The sequence below is a fragment of the Pinus tabuliformis genome, chromosome J (genome assembly GCF_031772625.1).
Source record: "Pinus tabuliformis cultivar Carrire ecotype Pingquan chromosome J, CPIR1, whole genome shotgun sequence".
Lineage (NCBI taxonomy): Eukaryota > Viridiplantae > Streptophyta > Pinopsida > Pinales > Pinaceae > Pinus > Pinus tabuliformis.
The window spans coordinates 168,634,756-168,660,035 of NC_142295.1; the positions used below are offsets into that span (position 1 = coordinate 168,634,756).

Here is a 25,280-nt window from a genome sequence, read left to right on the forward strand (position 1 = left end):
TTCGGAGTCGGAGTCGGAGTCGATCCTCGACCGAGTCGGAGTCGGAGTCGGAGTCTTAAAACATTGGAGGCATCTAAGGCCACTATCTGTGGATCACAATGAGGCGGTTGATAGGAAATTTGCATCTTAGGAGAAAAAATTTCTCATAGGGTTACCCATGTATATGGATGGGTAACACCCCCCACAACAATTTCAAAAGCAGTAAGCAGTGTATTAAAATCTAGAGTGTGAAGATAATGCACGATTACCAATCACAGATGATGGAGAAAATTATGCAGTTGATGTACTACTTGAAGATGTCAGAAAAAATAAAGAATAAGAAAAAGGAAATGAAAGAAAGAAGTTTGTTGTGCATATTTCAAGGAAGACGGATATATGGAGTCAGAGTATCCAGTGAAGCAATTTTGGCACACATGCAATGTTGAGTATCACAACAACTGTGCACATAAATACAACGCTTGTAAACAATAACAAATAAAAATGTCAATTTCATCAAAGAAGAGAAAAAAGAGAGAAAAAATGCCCTATTGAAAAAGATGGTTAAGAAAGGACAATCGTACGATATGTTTAATGTCACAAGTGGCGACACATTTAACTTCCCTAAGATGTAAAAGTCGCATTTCCTTTACAAGTTGCTTAAAGCATGTAACAAATAGACTAAATTAAGTTACTAGGATTCGGATACGGATACGGATCGGGATTCAGTAGTTTTTTTTAAATCCAGGATCCAGATACGGAAAGGATATGTCAAGTACAAAAAATATATATATATATAATGAAAAATAATAATTTTAAAAACCACTTTAGAGTTCAAATATCAATTACTCCCTGAAACCAAACACTTTTAAAACTGAAACCATTAGATTTATTATAAATATGAAGACTGAAACACTGAAATGATGCATCCTCCCTCATACAAAGTAACAAAAAAGATAATATCATAAATGATAATAGTAAATACATTTACATATTCTCAAATGGATCTGCATTATTTTATGCATATTGCAACTCTACATCATGAATAGATGATGGGGGTCCTGGAATGTAGGAAGTTGCATCAGTAGGCTAGACTGGTGGTGAAACAATATCCTCTAGTAGATTGAGGTGAGTCATGGCATTCAGTGTCAAGTTCAAGTCAGAGATCTCGGGCTCCACATCCCACATCCTGCTTGGACCTTTTTTATACTCTGGTTCAACATGTGATAGATGACGGAGGTTGGAACGAACATACACAAGATCCTCAACCTTTGTCGCTCCTAACCTATTTTGCTTCACTAAATGGATGAAGCCATATATACTCCAATTCCTCTCAGTTGTTGAGGAACTAGCAACTTGTGATAACAACTTGGTGGCTAGAGTGGAGAGGTGAATGTTATCCCCACCATGGAAGCCCCACCAAGTAATAGGATCAAAATGCCCTCGATCATCCATAGTTATTGGTTCTGAAAAGCTACTAGTAGATTTTACAAATCCTCCAAACTGGCGTACTTCCGTTACAACTCCCATATCTCTATAAATTTCCTCAAAGTTGTCTTGTATCGGTGTACCACTTCAAAACTCTTGTTTGGCATTGTTCTACAAGGTAAAGACAAAAGTTTTGAATGATAATATTTAGGATGCAATGCATTGGCCAAAAGGTGTAATGGTGTGGTCATTTTGTTCCACCTTACTATAACTATGTCCTTCACTTCATAATAAAATATTTCAAAAGAGTCATTTTCACTTGCCTTGATAATTTCGCTTATCCTCTCCAACATACTATCAATGTTTTCATAAACTTCCCCCAAGCAAGATGTATTTGTGTCTAATGTCCTGATCAAGGTCAAGATTGTGTTTATTTGGATGGTTTCTTTGGTCTCTCCATCCATCAGAAATTATGGACACTCTTGTTTCTACCCATGTATCCCGGATTGCCTGTAGTTGTCTATCCACAGATTGTCTCTCTGATTCCAACAAAGTAGTGCGTAGATTTTCATATACAGGGATTTTTCACCCTTTTGACGCTTCATTAAATGCCTCAATCATTTGTTGCCGATAAGGGGAACGCACCAAATTGAATGCTAGTCCATTTGCATAGACGCAACGAGCTACATGTTTATCGGTTATGTCTTTACCTTGATTATTGAAAGCTGCTTCAAGAGAGCCAAGAGTGGGCCTTTTATTAGTTGTGGCAGCAGGCCTAGATGGCAATGGAGGCCTAGTTGTAAAGCTTTGCACAAGGTATTTTCCCTTAGCAAGCTTTCTATCAGCAGCTTCTTGCAAAGATGCGTAGAATTTCATTTTTCGAGGACTCAAACCATAGCCAAGTTTTCCATTTGCATGTTTTGGCCCGGTGCATACTTGCACCCGTGTGTTAGTTTGACCAATGAAATGGGCCTTCACTCTAGTATATGAGCCATTTTTTATATCTTGACATTCATTGCACTTCAATTTAAATGAACCACCTCTGGGATTTTTTCCAATAATCTCCACATACTGCCATAGAGGAGATTTTGGGTCTGTTTTGATGATTTCCCCTTCACTCTGCTCATGTTGTGATGGTTCCATAATGATAATGGTCTATAGGTTACCTTACTACATATAAAATTCAAATTATAATATATTATCAATACACAATTAAAAATTAAAATACACTTCATCTAACACACCACTGCAATATTTTCCTGAATTTCTAATAATAAGATAAAAACACATGGACAAGTCACAAATGATGTTTGCTTCAATTTAAGGTCTATGGATGTCTCTCTAAACTCTCTCTCTCTGGAAAAGATTGGTTCATGCAAAGATTTGCTTACATCAGTCAACTGGTTGGTTGTCTTAGATGGTCTTTATGACCTACTTCCAACCAGATTTTATCATTTTAATAGTACCAAACTAGGGTTTAAACTTTATAATGCCAGATCCAAGGGTTTAATTGAAATATGTAGGTTGGATTATTAACATATGCAGTAGCTTTCAGTTTTAGATGCTACGTGGCAGGTGGAAGGTCTCCATCAAACAGGAAGTTTGCGTTATTAAGGCAGACTGTGTTATTAAGTTATTAACATAAATGATAAATCGTAGCAGTCAGCGTGAGTCAAGTGGGTTTCGGTGGAATTTTCTGGGGAACAAAAAAATTTGAAACGCTCTTGAACATTCAAAGAACAAAAGTTAAAATTTAAAAACGAAGTCACGAGTGCAAAGTGTTAAAACGTAACACTGTAACAGTCACGAGTGTGAAGTGTTAAATATCGGAATACAAGTGCGAAGTGGTAAAACGCAACAATTATAGCTTGGTCCCCGTGATGAATAAGTCGACCTATGATGAATAATGTTGACCGACCGATGATGAATAATGCAGACTGATGACGAATAACGCCGAACAATGACAAATAACATCGGTGATGAAGTCGTGATGATAAACGCAACCTTCCTCCTGTTCCGCCTGTTCCTCGAGACTAGGGTGCACTGCCAACAAAGAGGGACCACAGTGCACATTTAACCTTTACGGAAAAGACATAAACCTAAAATCATGGGCGGCATTTCCTTTTCACTTTTTCCGGTTCCATCAAGCTTATACGGGATCCATTTCTGTCGACAAAGATCCGTTTCCAAAAAACTTTGATCCGCCACCTGTCGTTTTTTCTGTGTATTCCAGCGGATCCGGATCAGATCCAGGGATCTTGGCCCTCCCCCTGCCAGATCCGGTAACTTTAGTTTCAAGAGGTTCACTACACTGAATGGTCGGGATTTGTCGAATAACAAGCAAGTTGTCAATAAATTCAGATGCATGAAGAGCAGATAGTTGTGCAGCATTACTTATTTGCTAAAGCACAGATCATGAATTATAATTTATTGTGTCATTTGCATGTCGTTTATTGAGAGTTGGCTATGTGTTTGAAGTTCAAAAAAGAAAATTATTTTTTTATAGCATGCAGCAGATTGCCTTTGCTAGATGCAGCCCTGAAATACAATTCGACTTGCAACATCTGTTTTAAAATGTGCGTTTGAATATAAAAAATAGGGACGAAATGTTGCCAAAGGTTGAAAAACAATTATGCATTTATACAAGACATGATTATCTTCCAATGCAAGCAACATCTATCAACTTTTAAAATCACTTTCCAAAAGATATTGATTGGCACAAACTAGACATACCATGCAATACTTTCCCCGTAACAGCAGTAGAAGGTTTGCCTTCCTGACCTGCACGGATGCACATCAAAAGCACAGTTAACAGAAAGTGAATGAAAAGGTTCAGTTCCTAAGGAAAACAAACTCCCAAACACCTAGATTCTTCCCAAGAGCCCAGTGAATGAGATAAATGAAACAGTTCACATCCAAAGGAAAAAACACCTAACATAATCTAGATTCTTACCCTCCCAGTTGACTGGTGTATAAACAAACACCATACATTGACCCACATCCTCCTCAGTCAAAGTATATTCTGCATCTCCTCTTGACACAATCATGTACTCCCTGCCAAAAAAATATTTGACTTAGGCTCTGGGAAGACAGCAACCAACACCCATGCCATGTTTATTGGTCTTTAACTCTCTCTACACTGGTGACACTTTGAATCAATACTTTAATAGGACAGATAATTAGCTCTCTAACACAAAATCATTTAAAAAGATCAGGAAAACAACCATTCACATTCATAGATCAATGGCATCCCAAAACTACCTCTTTCCTTTTTTCATCCAAAAACGATATAGTCCACAAATTGTAATATCATTTAACTAGAACCATAAATGAAAGAGAAAATAGAAACTGAGAGAGAGCCTGAGAATAAAAATGATAACATGTTGAAGCCTGCTTTCAGTCATCCTACAATATTCAATAATTACTGGTAATAATTTATGCTTGGATCAGAGCCACAATTTAATTAATACAAAAGTATGTGCCAGTCCCTGAACCTATGAAGATCATGCAAAAGATCTCTAGAAAATCACAAATTGAAAACTTTGTGAAGAATTATATGTTTATTCATCAAGATTTCATCACAAAATTACCAAAGCTTCAAAATTTTAAATTGGCTATCATAAAATGGTTTTCTTTCTGACAAAAATTGAATGTTTCACGTGACGTTCTTGAAACCCACATCTTTTTATAATTCATACCTAGCTCTCTGCTACAAAGCACATCTTGACTATTATTAAAAAGTAGAACATATTGGCAATTGATCAGCAATTTAATAATTTCATACCCTAAGTCCTTATCCTCCCGTAACCATTCAAATTTGCTCCGGCCTTCTTTTCCTCCAAAGTATGTGCCAATTCCTTTAATTGTCTTACCCTCCACAAGATCTCCAACAACCTGCACATTTCTGACAGAAGGAAAAGCTGCAACCAAGAAAGAGACTTAACTGTGATCAAAAGTATGGTCCATTAAAACCCTGCCAATAACAGTTCCAATCCAAGCAGAGTATGCATAAATAATAAATATTCAACAGCAGATCTTGCACACAAATACAGACACTACCATGAACTCTCACAATGGTTTGCATATAAAAATTTGTCCAATATGACACAATTGTTTAACTATGTTTTGTAACAATATTACACATCATTTCAGTTCTTGAATAAATAGCTATTTGTAAAGATTGGAGTTACGAGGTGAAGTTTCTTGAAAGTATGTCAGTTTTGCAGCTTATTGAAGATCTCTTATTCAATACAAGCATATTTGTACTGGTCAAGGAAAGGTTTTTATAAGTTCCAATACCCAAACAAAACTTTACTGTATGGGGAGAAATTGAAGATCATCAATTGTAAACAAAGATTGACGAATACCTGCTTTAACAAAATCTGTCATGGCATATTGTGGTTCTCCTTTGGTACCTTCCTCTGTAACAGGTGTGTACATAAACACAAGACTAGAATCAACATCATCCAATGTCAACCGATATTCTTCTTCTTCGGCCCCGACGATGACAACAGGACTACTGTTCCGTCGCCGTCTTAGCCAACTGCACAAACAAGTAGCTGTGGATAATGGCCTTATCAAAATCATTGACAGTAGACTATTGAATAGAATATGTCCTCACCTTGCTACACCTTTACTAGGAGTTCCACCACACCAAGCAATTTCAGCAAACCCTCTAATCAAATTGCCTTCAATAAGTTCACCCTCTACTCTTAGATTCAGCACTTTAGGACTTCCAGTTCCTGCAGAAAATAAAGCTAGTTTAACAACCAACATATCCTAGTCATCAATAATAAGAATAATCTATTTTCAAGGCACGACCTAGACAGACACCAAATTGATGTATGAGACCCCCTTGTTTGTGGAACAGGGGAACCTAGACAGACACCAAATTTGACTGCTCAGTCTATGAAGGTGTATATTCCTCACCCTCCTCTAAATTCGAACTTGTTTAAAACTTTAAACATTAAATACCATCCTAGAGTAACTATAAGACAAAACCATTCCCATCACTCTTCCATTCAGAAAGTTCTTTATGGCCCAAATCCAGAATTTGACTAATATTAAGAATCCCAAGAGCACTTATATAATGATCTTAAGCTAGAAATACAGACAGCATCAACAATATCAACATTGTTCTCAGCAAGAATCTAACATTTTGAGAACCCAAGTGCAACAGATCTCATCAAAAATGGCTTTCAAGACAATTCATGCTATATCATCATGGAATCCATTGATACAAGTCACGCGTTGTGTATATTAATGGATCAGACCCAAGTCAATGTGGCAGATAAGCTCAAAATGAGGTAGAAAGTTAGGTCAGTTACCCCTGTCTGCTGAAAGGAAACTAGGAGACATGGGAATGAATTTCCAGGAAGACTGGTGGACACATTTCAAATATAACGATACAACAGGATGGACAGGAATGGCAAGGGGTTTCACAGGACATATTTTATATTTTCATCTTTCCATTTTAAAATGTTTTTGGGAGAGCATCCCACAAGATTTTCAGAATGCTTAAACATTCCCAGGATGGAGTGTTTCCTTAATGTTGTTGGGAAATGAGAGAAAATTCCCTGCAAAAAAGTTAATGACCAAGGCATATTGGGGGCATCCACAGTTTATCCCCCTGTAATAAAGCAGATGGTGACAGCCGCCCATGGCCCAGGCACCATATAAAGTAACCTATAAACAAGATAGCTTCAAAAATTCAAATCTGTTTGATTACAGTCATCTTCCATTAAAGTCAGGAGGAATAGCTGGTTGATTATCTACAAACGATGCTCAGCCAACAAACACTTGTCAAAATTGACTTGATAGATACACTTTATGCATAAAAGCAAAAATGGAGCATATCAAACACATTTTAGGAAGAGCACCCTTAATTATTTGAAACTCACAACCACCTACTGTTGAAGAATGTAACTTGTGTCAGTCTTCATTATTGTATTTGAGTCATGACGTAATGTATTTGTAAAAAGAAAAGAAAAGACCCTTCATGGGCACCTTAAGTCAACGAAGAAAAATTATTTTTATGTCAAAAAGGATTCCTCCACCAAGTCAGCTCCCTCTCCTATACGTCGGCCTATCTCTCCTACAAGTCAGCCTCAAAAGAGCCTCATTCTACTATATATACACAAGCAACTCGACCTATTGTGATACACTACCAACCACATATTCGATCTGCAGCTTGAATTAAGGAAAGTAATGTGAAGACCTAGAAAAAGGAGAGCCAATTCAAGCGAAGAAGAATGGAAGTTTGTAAAGCTATGGAGAACTGAAATGTTGATGTTCTCTGGCACATGTGTGATCTTGAAGTTGGTTACAGGGGCCAAGAATAAAAGATTGAGTTGCAGAAGTTGTAGCAAAGAAGACAAGATTCTAGATGACTATTTGTGTTAAGGGCTGACTTGGTGGATGGAGTGAGTCTATGTCTTCGGTCAAAAGGGTCAAGATTATCTCAACTTGATTTGAATGTACTAGAGAAAGAGTTTGATTGGGTTTTCCCCTTCATAGGGGTTTTGCTCCGGCCTTGTGCCTACATGCTGTGTTCCTTGTTGTGTTCGTGATCTTCATTGTTTGGCATTTGTCTCGATGAAAAGAATATAATAATTTGAAAGAACTAATCACAAGAAAACGTCAAAGTATAAGAGAAATCGAGCTAAAGAATCTAAAATACATGATGCCCTAGATTTCTCAACATGGTATCAGACCTATGGTCTGTAGCATAAGGGCATCAAAGATCACTCTTGTATGAAGAAGAAAAAGATTTATAGCCTTCCCTTGAAGGCCGAACTCTTAGAAGGGGAATTTGAGCCCTTAAAGAGCTCCTTTTTGAGCATAACTACAAGCTTATACATCTGTAATAAAACCGCAGACCTGAGCAAAGATAACAAAGAAATTTGAAACGTTGTTTCTAAGAACCTTTCAAGACCAAGTCCCTTGATGAAAGGATCAAAGTCCTGGGCATAGATATTATGATTGAAAAAGATCTGAACTCTCTGTGCCACCTCAGAAATCCGAATTCTCTGCACTTTTGTGGATGACTGAATTTACAGTCAAAGTGTCTCCTGAAGTTATACCAAGGAACCAAGACTCTGAGCATAAATGTGTTTGGAAGAAATCATCTACAAAAGAAGCCAAGAACTTGTGCATAGAACAGTCACCATATATGGAGTTAATTTACAATCCTGTATTTATCCTATACTGTGGAATAGAGGCCGAAGATTGGCAGTCTTGTAAGTTTGTAACACATATATATACAAAGGATCGAGCCTATAAAGTGGAAGAAAGGTCAGCCTAAAAGGATGACTATAAGACATGTTTATATCAGCATAAAGACCAGTCTATAGCAACTCTTCTTTGAAAGGCCTGTGGTGAAATTACAGTCAACAAAAGAATCTCTATTGTGAGGATCTAACCAAAGGACTATAGAAATCATTAAAAGGCAACCAGAATTCAAGAATAGAAGCATAAGGATAAGTCTATTTAAGAATGGCTCATTATAAAAGAGCAGTGGAGAATCTTATTGAAATAGTTATGAAATTGAAGTAGAAAGAAACTACAAATTGCAATATTTCTGAAGGCAGCCCTCTTACCTCAGCATCTTGTCATGACATCTTGAAGATTCAGCTTAAAGGATCAAGGTAAGTAGTTTGTAAGCTATGTATAATCACTTTTCTTTGACTTAACTTCATTAAGGTTTTTTATTCTAGGGTTTGTAACCTTTTGATAAATGCTAAAATTCTCATAACCTCTTATCCTATAACCCAAGCTTGTTATTTTAGAAAGAAATTGGAAACCCTAGGTTTTGTCAAGTAAATGTTGCAGGTACATAAAGAACTATTGATCTTGTGTCATACTTCACAATAAGAGGGGGTTCTTCAAGAAGAAGCTTTCACACTCTCACGAAAGATAAGTTTCATTTTTTTCTATATAATTAGCTTTATTACTCAATCATTATTCTTTCTCATGTATCTTCCTTGGAAAGACTAAGAGTACAGGTATGAAGATTATGACTAAATTCAAAGGAAGACTTCAAGAAAGGAAATGTAAAGACGCCTTTATTCTCCACAAGGTTTGTGAGAAAAAGAAACTCAAGGTATGTCTAAGACCACAAGATTTGTAGCTAAAACTTCTTTATTAAAGGTACGATTATTTTGAAATTTGCCTTGTATTACTAACTTTCTTATGTTAAAGGTTTTGAATCCTAAAGATTCTTGTTAGGGATATTAATCACTAGATTGAATCTATCTTTTATCATACAATCTCTTGTCATTTGTTCATTTTGAAGAAACCCTAACCTTTAGGGTTCACAATAAAACCCTAGCCCTTTTTCGATGCTTAGAGTATGTTGACAATAATGTTGAAACCCTGGTCCACTTAGGGTTTGCTAATAAAGTGTAGAACATATAATGAAATCCTACTCTTTTGATGTTTAAGAAACCTTAGTCTTTTATGGTTTGCCATCGATATCTAAGTTATATGATGAAACCATAGATCTTTAAGGTTTAGTAAATTAGGGTTTATGACAAAACCCTTGTAATAAAGTTGACCCTAGAAATGAAACCCTAGGTATATGTGCTTTTATATGATTGAAACGCTAGCTTGGTCAAAATTGTTGAATAACTAACATTGAAGTATCTAGGGTTCACTACAAAAGCCCTAGTAGAGTTTGATATAAGATTCTAGGATAAGATAATAAAACCATAGATGTAAAATGTTTTCGCTATGTTTGAAATGCTAACTTGATTTAATTAGTGATATCTAAAGTTTAGTTTTGACGGAATCTTGAGTTTGTAACTAAACTCAAGCAAAGTTATTGTAAGAAATCTAGGATATGAAAAATGTAACCCTTGTTAACCTAACTAGGTTTAGGTTTTGGATGTCTAAAGTTTGATTTCTTGTTTTGATAACCCTAGATGTTCCCATTGTAATGGCATGCTAATAAAATCGACTGCATGCTCCTATACATATATTCATGGTTGGTTGTACTTGTTGAAAGTTTGTAGGTCTATAGTCTTCAAGATATTGAAGATGCTTATCTATCTCATACTTGTTGATGACCTGATAATGATGTTGAGCACGATGGGAAGAGGGAGTTGTAAGAATGTTGATTGATAAATGACCTTGGTACCATAGAAGGAATTGTTGAGAATTCTAGGGCATTAGCATTAGCTGATTTCTCTTTGATCAGTTACTGCTTGTGAATACTTTTTATTTCTTTAGATTAAGATCTTCTTCTTCTTAGATTATTAGTGTTCTTCTTCATCAAACAGTAACTAATGCATGAACATAAATAGACAAGAGACACAACATGTAGGCTATGAGCCAGGGCCAAAACCTCTCACTCTTTGAGAGGAAAACCCGCACAAATTCTTCTTATAGAGATTCCAATTGACGAATACCAAGACCAAGACCCTTGACCTATTAGCCACTCCAAGACCAAGACACAAGTCCTCTTCCACCTTATCGATTACTCTCTCTCAGTTTCTTCTACTTCAGATCTTGCATCATATGAGATCACTGTAGTTATATCAATTTGAGGTCACTGTAATGATCCTCTTCTTCAACAGTAGAACGAATCCTTATGTCTGAGATAGTACCGAGACCTTCAATACAATATCACCAAGGCCTAGTCACATAATAGTGATCCTCTTCCTGAGAGGCACTGAATGCTCCTTTGTTGTGAGATATATTGAATCACTATGTTATAATATCGAACTGTAGGTCCCTCATTACACGGAACTGTGACTATTTCAAGGACACCGAACTGTGGTCAATACAGAGACCATTCTCACCCTCGCTATCACTGTGATCTGTACCTAAGAGGGATCTGAATTCCCTCATTTCTGTACCTTAGTCCGAGCTCCTTTATCCTTATTCGAACTCTGAAATTGTAATCCGAAAATCTCAAAGATATCTTGATTCTGAACTGTGTTTATGCGAAGTGCCTTCAAGGGGGGGACTTGTGCTTGTCGTTGGAGGGCTTTATATATATATATATATATATATATATATATATATATATATATATTTGACTTACATGTCATTATGAAGACCAAACCTAGTTACACTTTTCAACAGGAATGAGGTTTTGAAAATTCAAAGTTCTCTGATAATATGATAATGCAAAAGAAAGAATCTGTATAGCTAAAAGAAAATGATGAGTTGAGGGGGAGTTTGGATAAAAGAAAGTATATATCCTCTATGAGTTGAGAAAGAAGATTTGATCTTGAAAAACACGAAGAATGTTGATAAAGGACCTTCCCCTTTTTGTGATAAATTCTCATCCTAGAGACAGGGTCTCCTGCCACTCTTTTGAACAAGAGCAATATCCATGTTTTGCAGGGAACAAGCAGATCTTTTGGATTTCAGAACTAAGACAATCGACAATATGCCACATCATTCATGCATTCTAACTCTTATGTGCAGAGAAAAGGAAAGGATCCGATCATGCACACAGACAACATCAACAGAGAGATGATACTGAGGAGGTTAACTTTTGACTGGAAATAGAGACGAACAGCACAGTGCAAAGTTGAAGAACATTGTTGATGACAGGGTTGCTGTTCATTTAAAAAATGGGACATTTTTGCAGAGAACCACTGGTGGAACAGCATGTCTGCAGGACCCAGCATATGAGGACAGTGATCATATGGCATGCCAAGAAAGTTAGATGATCATGAGAGCTCTTCCGGGATTGAAAGATGTAACAGCTTGAAGGAATTTGAAATTTTTTCTGATTAATGAAGAGCAGAACTGTCCTTTATGTGAGCCTGTCTTGGTAGAGAATGATGATACTTACATGCTGGGTTGCATTCTGAGGATCCTCATAGTCTCAATCCTGGTGATAGCTGTAATGACAGGTCTATTGTCATGGCGGAAAATAAGCATGATAGTTTCAACAGTTCAGAGTTGCTCCATGAAGCCTGTGAGACACAAACTGCTGGCATCAATTGCAAAAGTAGGGGCTCTTGTCATCTGAACACAGAACAAGGAGGTTTTGGCAAACCCCAAACTGATGAGGCATGTAGGCAGACAAAATCTACCATAACTATTCAAGGGTTTGACACCCAAGCCTTAAAAGGACATGTTTGTGACCAGAAAATGGAGGAAGCACTGGGAAAATTGAAACCAACTGCAAAGGAAAATGAATTCCGAAAATCAGTGTGGCACAACAGAAACTTTGGATGCTGATGGTGATCTGGATACATTTCAAAACAGCATGTCAGCTTCAAATGAAATACTGGAAGATAGCCTTTCTAGTAATGGTGGAAATCACACAATCAGTTTGACTCCCGCAGCAACAGCTGCTTGGTACAAACCCAGTTTGGAAAGGAACAGGGTCTGCAATGAAAACGCATAAGTAAAACTATGCCCTAAACTTGACACTGAAAATTTACATATGGATTTTTCATTAGGATTTGATCCTATGAAAAAGTTCCGTGTCCGGAAACATGATGAACATGCAAGTCGAACGAAATGATTGAAACCCTTAATTCCCTGTCAATGTTGTTGAAGAGTTCCGAAAACAGGAGCCGCCTAAGGATAAAGGTCATCACCAAGGCAAAACTAGCTATGAAAGAGAGATCAGGAGCTTATCAGGAATCATGGTAGCATCATTTTGCTATAGAAGGCAATGGATCGTGCAGAAGACTCAAATTCTCTGAATGATTGCTGGAACAATTTCAAGTTTACATGATAGTAATGAATTGCAAGTAAAGCTTAAAAGCAACAATGGCATCATGAGGGGTCATCCAGATTCCAAACTTCCTTGCACAGGTTGATCATGTAAATCAGTGTTGATAATATCGGCGATTTTCAAAAATATCACAATATTTTTGGCAAAACGATATATCGCCAAGAAAATATCGCGATATTTTCTGTTTTGAAAATACTGCGATATTTTCAAAATATTGGCAAATATCGGCAAAATATCACCATATTTTGAAAATATCGGCTATGTTTAAAAATTTGAAAATTTTGATTTTTTATGCTTGCCAATATTTTCGCCGATATTGCCGATAAGATGTTTTCTGGACCCTCGCCGATATTTTGCCAATACCAATATTATCAACACTGATGTAAATGCCAACGTTTCTAAGTGTGAGTACTGAGCCTATGCAAAAGGAGTAGAAACTGGCAAGTTTTGTCTAATTGATGAAAGGACATTACCCTAGATTATGCGTGGTGACACCTCCCTTTCTAGACAACATATTGAGCTTGCACTCTGCCACTTGACCCAATAAGCAGCAGAGAATCTAACTACTCAAAAAGGAAATATTCCCCTTTGTTTTTCATTCAGCAGAATTACTGGAGTAAGAAGGTTACTAACAAAGAGGCGAGTGAAGAGATGTATGGAGAGATCTGTAAATGTCCTGATAAAGAAATAGAATGGTTGCTTAAAACCAACATGACACCAATGCTGTTCTCCTCTGCCATAGCTCGGGATGGTACATTGTGTTCTGCTCATGATGTGATGTCTCAGTTATATAGGTAGCAGGTGTACTTAGTATATCCATCCCTAATCTAAGGCTCAAAAAATGAACCTAGGGAGGAGCTTCATGCAGAGAAAACTCACCAGGCAGAGAGTGAATTAAAGACATAGAAAGCTGCCTATGATAATCTGTTCTACAGTCACAGGTTCTCTTGGGAAAAAAATCATAGAACCAGTGCAATATTGTCCCATAAAGATGCTTGAAGACTGAACTGAATCAATTGATGTCCTGTGAGAGAAACATCACATGCATGTTCAGAGTTCCACTTCACTCTTAAAACCACATTTACAGCTTCAGTTTAAAGTTTAAACAATGTTTGATGCTTTCGTATGGAAATGAAAGGAAAGCTTCAAAGTGGGTAACATGGCAAGAGGACAGTGTGTATCCCAGCAGAAATTATAGCAGCCCTCTTCAACATTGGATAGAGAAAACCTGTAGCAGCACGTTCTCATTCTTGCATATGTCAGAAGTTTTGTTTGATTTGAAGTTTTGTTTGTTTTGTAGTAGAGATTCTAGCTTACAGGCACCCTGAATTTTGATGTTGCTCTATTTAGTGTGATGAGCAGACATAAAGGGAGTGACCAGGGCCCAGAGCACTGACGAGGAGCTAACGTGGCTACATTGTTTCGCTGACTTCACCTAGCAACTTCATCTGGAACTTGCTGCAGTTAGGGTAGGAGAAAAATAATTTCACTGTAATAGCAGTGTAGCACGATTAAGCTCTCTTGAACAGTTTTTCCTTGTATGTGGAGTTGATGTGTAAATGACGGCATTCTGAATTATCATTAAGTCTCGAGACGACCACATGTCCCTAAGTAGGAACCAGCTGTTACCTCTCATATTGGTATGGGTACCCCTAGTGAATTTCTTCACTAACCTTTGCATCTTGAGCTTTGATGGCAGAGGTATTCACTTGGATTTATGGATATTGATAAACAGGAGGGCTGTGATGACATGGTGTGAGATTTCTCGAACAGATGGCTTCACTCTGCTTCTTGCGTATGTCCATGTTTTTCAGAGTAGTTCACACTTATTGAAACAGCTCACATGTCCCAACGCACTGGTCACACCTTCCAAGGCATTTCTAGGCCATTGATCCATGCATGGACAGCCTCATCATAATCCACGTGGATGCTGTTAGAAAGCCCAATTTGACATAACTTAAAGAGACAATCTGAAGAACAATGAGCTGGACTTGAGGGCCAACACCATGCATGTGGATGCCAACATGGTTGTTTGGGGGTTTATGACAAGGCCTTGGAAAGTCATTCCCATGTTTCAAACTTTCATGGAGGTATCTTGAGGTATGGGCATGGGCATTTAATTGACACTTATTTTGAAGGTTATGGAGCAATATACCACACTCTTATAGCGTTGTTTTGGAGGAGATGCCCCCTTTTAGAGGGCTTTATGTCACCAATTTGGGGACGATTTTGACCTTGGAGGCCCATTCAAACACCTTGGAGGATTTCTCGGAGGAAAGACTTGCCTTTTGAAGAGGGCGTTGAGCACCTACATGTTCCAAGGAGCCTTTGGAGGCTAGACATGGCATCTTGGGGCATCATTCACCCTTCTTTGGAGGAGACGAACTCCTTTTAGGGGTTTGCTTCATCTTGTTCATTGTGCATATGGCTTGACTACTTTTATTTTATTGTTGTGTTAGTTAGTTATATTTACTTTTTTAAGCTAGACCTAAGGAATCACATGAGATATTATTAGGTTGTCATAGAAGGAAGTTAGGACTTGTCGCAAAATCTAGCAAGCCTAGTGCAAAGCCCCACTAGGAAAATCTAGACCTTAGGGCAACAAGATATCGGGCACCATTATCACCTTAGCGACCTTTCTCCAACTATTTAGTGGTAAATTAAACCACAAGGGAGGTTTCCCTATCTAAATCACCTAAAGGATATTTAACAAGAAGGGTTTACAATGGTGCAATGTCTAATGATTGGGATAAGGTATTGGGTCAAGCCAAGAAGGTTGAGATACTCTTTACCAAGGTTCAAGTACTTTATCTCTAGACCACTTAAGTAGATTAGCGAGTTGTTATAAATTAGGGTTTGACAGATTTTCGATGATATGGCATGCAATGTCATATAACAGCTAGAAGAAATAGCCTTACAATGATGGATCAATAAAAGAACAAGGCTAACAATTAGATATGCAAAGTTTAGGGTATGTAAATGAGTTTTAAGAATGAAATATGCATAAAACAGCAATATAAAAGATGACATCAGCCCTAAAATTAGGGTTTTATTATGCAATGAATGCTAGATTTTGCTTTTTCCCAATTATTAAATGCAACCCCTATTAAAAGGGCAACAACACATCAAGTAAAATCACTATTTAGCACATTTTCAAGAAAAAACTTAACCCTAGATTGATCCAGGTGGATGTTGGTGGCCACCCACCTATCCCATTTGGACCCCCACAATTGTCTCTTTCAGTCTTTTCAGTTTCCTAAATTGCAGCACAGTTTACTATTTTTAGTAGTTTTTCGGGTCCTGAACTTCCGGAGCCGTTTTGAGGCCCTAAACGACGTTTTTTTGGGAATCTGGGGCAACATGGGTCCATGGACCCATGTTGCCTCCCAAAGTGGTAGTACTCGGATAGATCTTTCTAACGAGCTATCGTACGCGTCAAACGGAGATCGTATGCCAAAGTTACGACCCCGGGAAATTGATGTATCAATTTACCCAAACGGGGCCCACAATTTGGCGTTTCATCTTCTAGGGTTAGGTTTCGGGATGTGAAGGGTTTTCCATTGTTTCTCAACAATAAATAGGCCTTCGAGCCTCATTGTAACACAGTTCGGAACAGTTCAGAGGCATGTAGCCGCCACATCTCTTCTCAGAGATAAGCTACCATCGCCCTAGTTGGTTTCTTTCCATTTCTGTTGTAAGCATATTTCAGTATTTTCCATTAATGAAATGAAGTATAATTTCCGCTACATCTTTGTATTTATGGTTATCGCATCTCTGTATTTATGGTTACCTCTGTAATCTATTGCATTCCTGTTTAAATCCGGATCATAGATACCAAGAATTAGGAAAGAAGAGAGAAATAATTATAGAGAAAAGACTGATCAACACCTACTAGACTAGTGCCTTGATCCAATTGGGCAATGGACTCCTTTTAGGGAAAATTTCATGAAGACAACCTTGACAAAGGGGGTGAGAGAGAAAGAGTTTCTTCTTACAAACCATGGCATCTTCCTCGGATGGGAGATTTTAAATTCAAGAGAAGCACATATCAAGAGTTCTCTTGAAGGATTTAACGGAATCAACTTCGCATAATATGAAGAATCAAGATTTCAATATAGATAATGCACTTTAAACATGGCTCACATAGAAACCCTAATTCACATCTTATAGCATACAAAATTTGGAGAGATAGGCAATAAACTTACAAATTTTCCATAAGAATCTCTTCAATCTATCCCAAAGAAGCCTCCTCATGCAAAAATCCTCCTCAAAAGACAATTTGCACCATAAATTTACATTGCAGCCAAGTAGAAGAGAATACAAGAGCTAGTGAGCACGCCTAAAGATGGAGAAGTGTTATGAATGATGATGATTCAAAAGAAAAGTGACTCCCCTCTATTTATATGAGGGTAACCGAGTCAATTTTTCATAATTTTACAAGCAAAGCCCCAAAACAAGTTTACTTTGAGCATTCAACTAGATCAAAGGTCACTAACCAACCTTGAAATAGCTCTAAAACATAACAATAAAGCCAAAAAGAACTCACATGTTTGGGAGAAATCTCCACCATGACATCATCCTCCAAAATAAGCAATAATTCATCAAGTAAGTGAGGCAATGGTCCAAGAGTTCTCCTCACTCCAACTAAAACCTCAAAGTGGATGTATACACCTCAAAAAGGCTCCTCCTCCACCATGACGTCATGCAAAGAATGCCTACATCACCCTTACCATGCATGTAGGGGTGACGTGGCACCATATAGGACAAGCATTGGCATCAAAGAGGGATGTGCTAGCCCTCCTAAGTCATATAGGTGACAATTCTCCTCATCTAGGCTCCAAAACAAGGCATCACCCATTAAACAGGTTCAAGGTCAACCTAAGGGTATCCTAGCTCCATCTAGGCACATCATCAAATAGTCCAACGCCCAAAATTTCAACCTCAGTGTTTCAACAGCCAGAGGCTCATCAAGAGGTGTCAAAGCATGTAGAAGTTTCTCAAGGCCAAACACTCATCTATGGAAGGGGTAATGATGGGGACAAAAAGCCATGTTTGTTCTTAGAACGGAGCAAAAAACCACCCCCTAGAAGGTGTTGAAGAGGAGTCAAGCTACTCTAAAGGGAACTTTATTGCATGTATATACCACCTGAACAAAACCTCTCAAGATCAAGTGAGATCAACTTCATTAGGGACATAAAACCATTAAAGCATAATAATGGATCATATCTAATGCTAGGGGCACAAAAATACTTCACATAAAACTCACCTTCATGTGTCTAACTAGATCAAGACCTATAAACAAGTTACCTCACTTATATTAGGGTTGATTAGCTCAACAACCCTATTAGGTGTTTCTAGGCCCCAACGGGAGTGACATGTCCTAGGTTAGCACATCAATCAATGCCTCCCTAGTAGTGCCCTTCCTAAACCCTAAGGCCTCAAAGGAGGTCCAACTAGACTAGAGTCAAAGACTACTCTCCCAACTGAAGTGTGGGAACAAGGATATAATTGAGGTCAGATAATCATCCAGTTTTCCCTGTGATTCATATTAATATGCCCATAACATTAAATGAAAGCACATGATCGTTAGATGGGTGAGAGTTGATGGGAGCAATAAATGTAGAACTCTAGCATAATGCTATCTATTGAACATCATAGGGTTGTTGGCTAGATGACTATCAAATGAGGAGAAATTTTCTCCTATGGGTTACCCACTTTTGATGGGTAACAAGCCTCACTTTATCAATGGAGAAGCCCTTCCTCATTTGTACTCATGGTTGGATTTTGGGAGCTTCCTCTCCTTAGAGCTTAATTGACATATCTTTCTTGGAGCATTTATGTTGTAAAGGTTTCTTTCTATGTGGATGAATGTTCTCAACTCTTGAGGCATCCCTTTCTTGATTTTATTTTGGTGCATAAGGATTAATCATGGAATGTTCAAGTCTTCTACGAACCTCTCAAGATCAATCCATTAAAGGATACTTTTATCACTTGGAAGGAACAAGTTCTATGATTAGTCCCTTGTTATTCCTTTCTTGATTTGGTGTATTTAGTAACATGCTTTGTCTTTCTTTATGGTCCCTTGGCTGAAGTATTAAGTAAATTCATCAAGCCATAATTTATCTTGGATGGCGAAGGTTGTTGATCTTAATTGGGGAAGGGTTATATTTCTCCTTGATTCTACTCTTAAACCCTAGTCCCCCAATAAAATTAGCCAACCTTGGACAGCTTCTTCATGACCTAATTTCCATTTGGTTGACCTTGACTCCATTGCCCTAGTTGGCACTAATCTCTATGTCCTTCCATCACTTATGTTAAAGACCCTAAAAACTCCAAAACATCATTTTACTAAGGCGACTCTCAACATCACCTTGTGCTTCATTGCTTGGCCTTAGTAATCCTCGTAGGGATCAGTGTTATTGGAACTGAACCGAAACAGATGGAACTAGTCAATATGACCGGTTTCACCACCAAACTCTGTAGTTCAAGGCTTGGAATTGGAAAATGTCAATTCAGTACCAAACCTACCTTTTTTCAACGAACCAATTGGTCCCATACAATGCAACCAAGGACGTCGCAAACGCAAATTTAATTTATAGAAATTAAATTGAAAAGAAAAAGAACAAACAAACAAAGATTTTTGAGTGGGGTGGCCTAATATTCAAGCCTAGCACCCTATTATTGCTATGAAATTAATGTTAATGTGACCTTCCTATAGCTTGCTTCTCAAATTGCTCCTTGTGGATTAGGGCTTTTACCAATTAGTACAATTTTAGTGGTAATATTATCAACTCAAGTTGTTTCCCATACGTGTTGCATGCAATTCTATGTAACATTTGAGTACATGAAGCATGGAGTTACACTTACAAATCCCCAGGTTGACCTTCCTCTACGCTGAAATATTGAATTGCAGCAAAAATAATGCGCAAGGGAACATAGGCATACCATAGTTTAAAGTAAAATTTGATGCCAAGCCACTGAACAGATGGCTTCTGAAAGTTCAAGCATATTTCATTGTTAATCAAAGATCTCAAAATTTGTACAAGCCACACTTCTCTGGTAGGAGTCACACAATGAACAAAGTGCATAGGAAGAAAAGCCTATCAGTACGTGGCACAAATTCATGTTGGCCATGCATAATGAGTTCAATCACTTAAAGCCCTATGATGACCAGTACATAAGGTGACAGCGACTGCACCCATACCGAGTTCAAACAATTCAAGATTACAGAAACATATTCCATACCTTGATGGTACATATTAATATTCTAGAGCAAGCTCAATAAATTTTTCAATTACTATAGTGGACTTCAATAATATATACAAACTCAAAACATATATACAAATTCCAAACATCAACATTAGAAAGGATTAGCATATTTAAATGCCTGTAGAAAGTTCCTATTACTAACATAGGTAATAAGATATTCTGCTGGACTATGAAAAGAATCATTGTAAAGTTAGTGCCTGTACAAAACAGGCTTAGGTTTTTGCCAATTTGTAGCATAGTTTTAAAAAACGGCCGTTCCAAAACGGAAACAACCGAGTTGGTCCATTCCATTGCCCTCCGGAGTGACTTGGCAGAAAAAACGGCTCGGTTGGCCGAGTCATGTCTAACTGGCCAACTCGGCCGTTTCCCGTACTGACTCGGCCGAGTCATAAACAGCAGCCCGTAACCCACTAAAACAGCAATTTATCATTATTTTAATGAAATTTTAAGGGGTTTTCTGATTGGTTTGGACTTCAAGGTGTTTTATGAATTAGCTAAATGTTATTTGGGGTCCATTTCCCCCTCCCAAACCCTATTTAACACACTCAAATGCTCTCATTCTCTCACAGCAATCTCATGCATTTGAATGAGAACTTCTTTGAGAGTTAGTGAGCAGTTCTTGAGCTTGTTTTTGGAGCAACAGTGAGGAGTCTTGGGGGAGCTTTGTAGCTAGAGTGAAGAGCTTCTTGGGCAGCCATTTGGAGCAGCATTGAGGAGCTGATTCTTGGAGCAAGCTTGAGGAGGCAGTTTGTGCCTGGAGGTATTTTTTTTCACCTCTATAAATCTTTTTTTGCTTGTTAAATTTTAGGTGCATATCTAGAAAGTCTAGAGAGTGTTTTTTGTCAAAGAAATGAACATTGAATCAATGTTTTTTTTTTCATTTTCAGATTGTTTGTTTTCATTTCCTAGTCAAAAAATGCCACCCAGAACGAGAGATCCTACTTGGGCATATTTTGAAATGGTTGATAGTCAAATGCAATGCAAATTTTGCCATAGGAAAATTAAGGAAGGTCCTGGGGGCATTAATAGGCTGAAACAACACTTGGCAGGGATTAGAGGCCAAATTACCCCATGTACCTCACCAAAAATTGGGGAGATTAGGAAGCATTTGTTGGTCAGCTTTGAGAAATTTAAAGAAGATAAGGCTAGGCAAAGAGACATACAGGTTGAAATTGGGAGGAAGAGGGAGATACAAAAAATGATGGCTACCAACCCCCATTATGATTTCGAGGGTTCTTCCTCTATCCCTCAAGCTGATACATCCGACCCTTTCCGATATGTTCCTCCCTCTTTTGGTTCTGCTCAAGATAAGGGAAAGGGTAGAATGAAAAAGGGTGATGTGACTATCAAAAGTTATTTCACTCCCTCCTCTCCATCAGATGCACATGGTCCTGAAGTTAGTAAAATTCAAATGCAGCCCACTTTAGATGACCATTGGAAGAAAGAATTGAGGGAGACTGCTTGTGAGTACATAGCTAGATAGTGGTACGATGCTGATATCCCCTTTAATGCTGCTTGTTCACCATATTATGAGCCTATGTTTGATGCCATACATGCTGCTAGAAAAGGCTTCAAAGGCCCTACTATGCATGAGCTAAGGGGGTATCGTTTGCAGAAAGAAATTCAATCCATTAATGAGTATTTGAAAGAGTTCAAGGACTCATGGGCAAGAACAAGATGTACCATCATGTCAGATGGATGGACTGATCAAAGAAACCGTACCATCATAAACTTCCTTGTCTTCCGCCCATGGGGAACCATGTTTTTAAAATCATTTGATGCATCTGATAAGGTAAAATATGGGCAATTGTTGTTTCAGCTATTGGATCAGGTTGTTGAGGAGGTGGGGGTGGCTAATGTTGTTCAAGTCATCACAGATAATGGCTCTAACTATGTTCTTGCCGGTAAACTATTAGAGGAAAAACACAAGACCATCTTTTGGACCCCATGTGCTGCACGCATAGACCTCATGCTTGAGGATATTGGAAAAATAGAGTGGGTCAAAAACACTATAGATCATGCCAAAAGCATAACAAAATTTATCTACAATCATACATTGATTTTGAGCCTCATGAGGAAAAACACTGGGGGCAAGGATATTATTAGGCCTGCCATCACTAGATTTGCTACACATTTTTTGACATTGCAATCTATGCTTTCCCAACATTGAAACTTGCAAAAGATGTTTTCCAGTGATGAATGGAATCAAAGCAATTGGTCTAACAAACCGGAAGGCAAAGAATTGAAAAGGAAAGTCTATGAAGAAACTTTTTGGAGAAAGGCAGCAGAGATTGTGAAGCTTGCTGAGCCACTAGTTAAGGTGTTGTGGTTGGTGGATGGGGAAAGGTTGGCTATGGGCTTCATTTATGAGGCTATGGATTAAGAAAATGAGCAAATAAAGACGGTATACAAGGATAGAGTGGCAAAGTATGGGCCCATTTGGGCAATCATTGATGAAAGATGGAACAATCAACTCCATCGCCCTATACATGCAGCTAAGTATTTTTTGATCCCATGGTATCACTATAAAGCTAAGGAGTCAGGAGCTTTGAGGGGGGAGGTCAAAGATGGACTGATTGATTGCATTGATCGCATGATCCCATTGGAGTCTGATCAACTGGAGATACACCGACATGCCACAACCTTCAGCAATGCATCAAGTACCTTTGGGAAGAACCTAGCAAAGATTGCAAGAGAAGCAGATGAGCCAGGTAAACAAAAATTTCAATTTTCAAATTCTTAATAGTTTTACTTATTTTTTTAAAGTTTGTTAAATCGTTTATAATTTGAAAGTTAGATATAATTTGTAATTTTGTTGAGCTAACTCATTACACTCCTATGTTTTTTGCAGCACAATGGTGGGAGGCCTTTGGTGGCCATTGTCCTAAATTGCAAAGGTTTGCAATTCGTATTTTGAGTCAAACTTGCAGTGCATCTGGGTGTGAGCGCAATTGGTCTGTCTTTGAGAGGATTCACACAAAGAATAGAAACCGTTTGGATCAAAAATGGTTAAATGATCTAGTTTATGTCCAATACAACCTCCAGCTCAGACAAAACCATTTGCTGAACAAAAGACCTGATTCAGATCCCATTGTGTTGGAAGACATTGATCCAACATCAGATTGGGTAGTGGAGAGTTGTCCAGCAGAGTTTGATCCTGATGAGGATCTTGATTTAGATTTAGATATCGAGACATCAGTTGAACTTGATCACGTTGTTCAGTTGAATGCAGATCCCAATCCACTAGCCTCAGTCTCACAGCCAGCAAGGACTCCAGTTGTAGGTGCTTCCTCTGCCCAGCCACGACAGAAGCGCAGCCGCATATCTACTCTATCTCAACTTGCATCTGCTGCAGTTGCACAGCCTGTTAGTGGTACCACTTCTACAGTTGCAGTTGGAGATGATGAGGAGGAGGAGCCATGGGACCCCCTGTCTGACTCTAATGATGATGATCCAGAGATTGATCGACATGATCTTGGCTCCTCTGGCAGTAGCTACTAGCCAGTAGTACTAGTACTGGAGTCTGGTCACCGTCACAGTTTACTTTTGTTGTAGAGGCCATTTCTAGCCTCCTTGGTTATGTGTTTTTTGTTTTGAGTCTTTGATCATGTATGAAAGTTGACTATGTATTGCCATTGGGTACCATTTTGATATAATGGATTGGTTCATGAGCCTACTTTGATCATATGTTGTCTTCCATCTATATTATAATATTGTGTGTTTGGAAACATGAATGAAAATCTTTAAAATTATGTTTTTTATATAAAAAAAAAAATATTTAATGTATTTTTTACAACGACCAAGTCATTGAAATCGAGCCAGCCGAATCATTACCGTTTCGGAGTCGGAGTCGGAGTCGATCCTCGGCCGAGTCGGAGTTGGAGTCGGAGTTTTAAAACTATGATTTGTAGGAGTAAAATACACTCGAGAAAAAAGATATGAATGTTCCAAATAAGAAGATTGTGTAAATTATGCATTTAGAATATAAAATCTTTCATGTAAACTTAACCATGCAAGACTGTACAAAATTGATATTCAGCATTCATATATATTGAATTTGGGAACAAACCACTCTGGCCGAACAGTTGAAAAACAGATTCTATTTCAATGGAAAACGAATTTTGTGGTATTTCTGATCCGGACTTGATGCTTAACAATTGAGAAGAAACTGCTTTCTTCTTTAGTGAAGGAAAATTACTAGAGCTTATTTGAGAGATACAGTAAAAAAAAGACAAAAGAAATGCAGATTAGATGCCTTTTTCAAGTTTGGATGTTTCAGATGAGCATAATCCAATCTATATATTTACCAGTATAGATCCATCTTAACCACGGATCTACCAAGAGCCGAGAGGGATCAAATCTCATTATATGCAAATGTCTTTTTAGAATGCAAAATTTGAAAAAAGATTTACACCCCAAGAGATTTAATCCCTTTTAGTGCTTGATAAATCCATGATTAAGATAGATCTATAGTGGTTTTATGTCTCTCTCTATATAAACCATGTGTAATTTTTCATTGTTTAAATTGTATTTTTTAATAATTTAGTATATATATTATTTTATAATAAAAATTGAATAAGATACACATTTTCCTCTTATTAGTAACTAAACTATTTTACCTTTAATTACTTTTTCTTTTCGAGCATTGAAATATTTTACCAAGTTAAATATCAAACATTTTATTTAAGTACTATATTGAAATATTTATAAGAGAAATAGAAGTTTTTTTTTTTAATTACCTTATCTCTGTAAAGTTATATAAAAATTATATTATTTAACATCATATAACATATTATTTAATTATTTATGTTTTTATCAAAGACAACAATGCTTTTTCATTTAAAGTACTTGTTTTAATTACTTTATCTCTGTAATTTTATATAGAAATTATATTATTTAACAT

At 37.6% G+C, this 25,280-nt stretch overlaps 1 protein-coding gene across 1 annotated transcript in view; it reads right to left on the reverse strand.

The window, feature by feature from the left end:
* The window catches only part of AIR9 (Outer arm dynein light chain 1 protein), a 160,884-nt gene that overhangs the window by 99,704 nt on the left and 35,900 nt on the right, over positions 1 to 25,280 (reverse strand). Inside the window, exons 13-17 of the mRNA XM_089377429.1 lie at positions 6,026 to 6,146; positions 5,772 to 5,947; positions 5,189 to 5,324; positions 4,358 to 4,458; positions 4,138 to 4,185 (exon numbers count right to left, since the gene is read on the reverse strand). Coding sequence (XP_089233555.1) covers positions 4,138 to 4,185; positions 4,358 to 4,458; positions 5,189 to 5,324; positions 5,772 to 5,947; positions 6,026 to 6,146 — 582 coding nt within the window. The remainder of the gene's footprint in view (positions 1 to 4,137; positions 4,186 to 4,357; positions 4,459 to 5,188; positions 5,325 to 5,771; positions 5,948 to 6,025; positions 6,147 to 25,280) is intronic.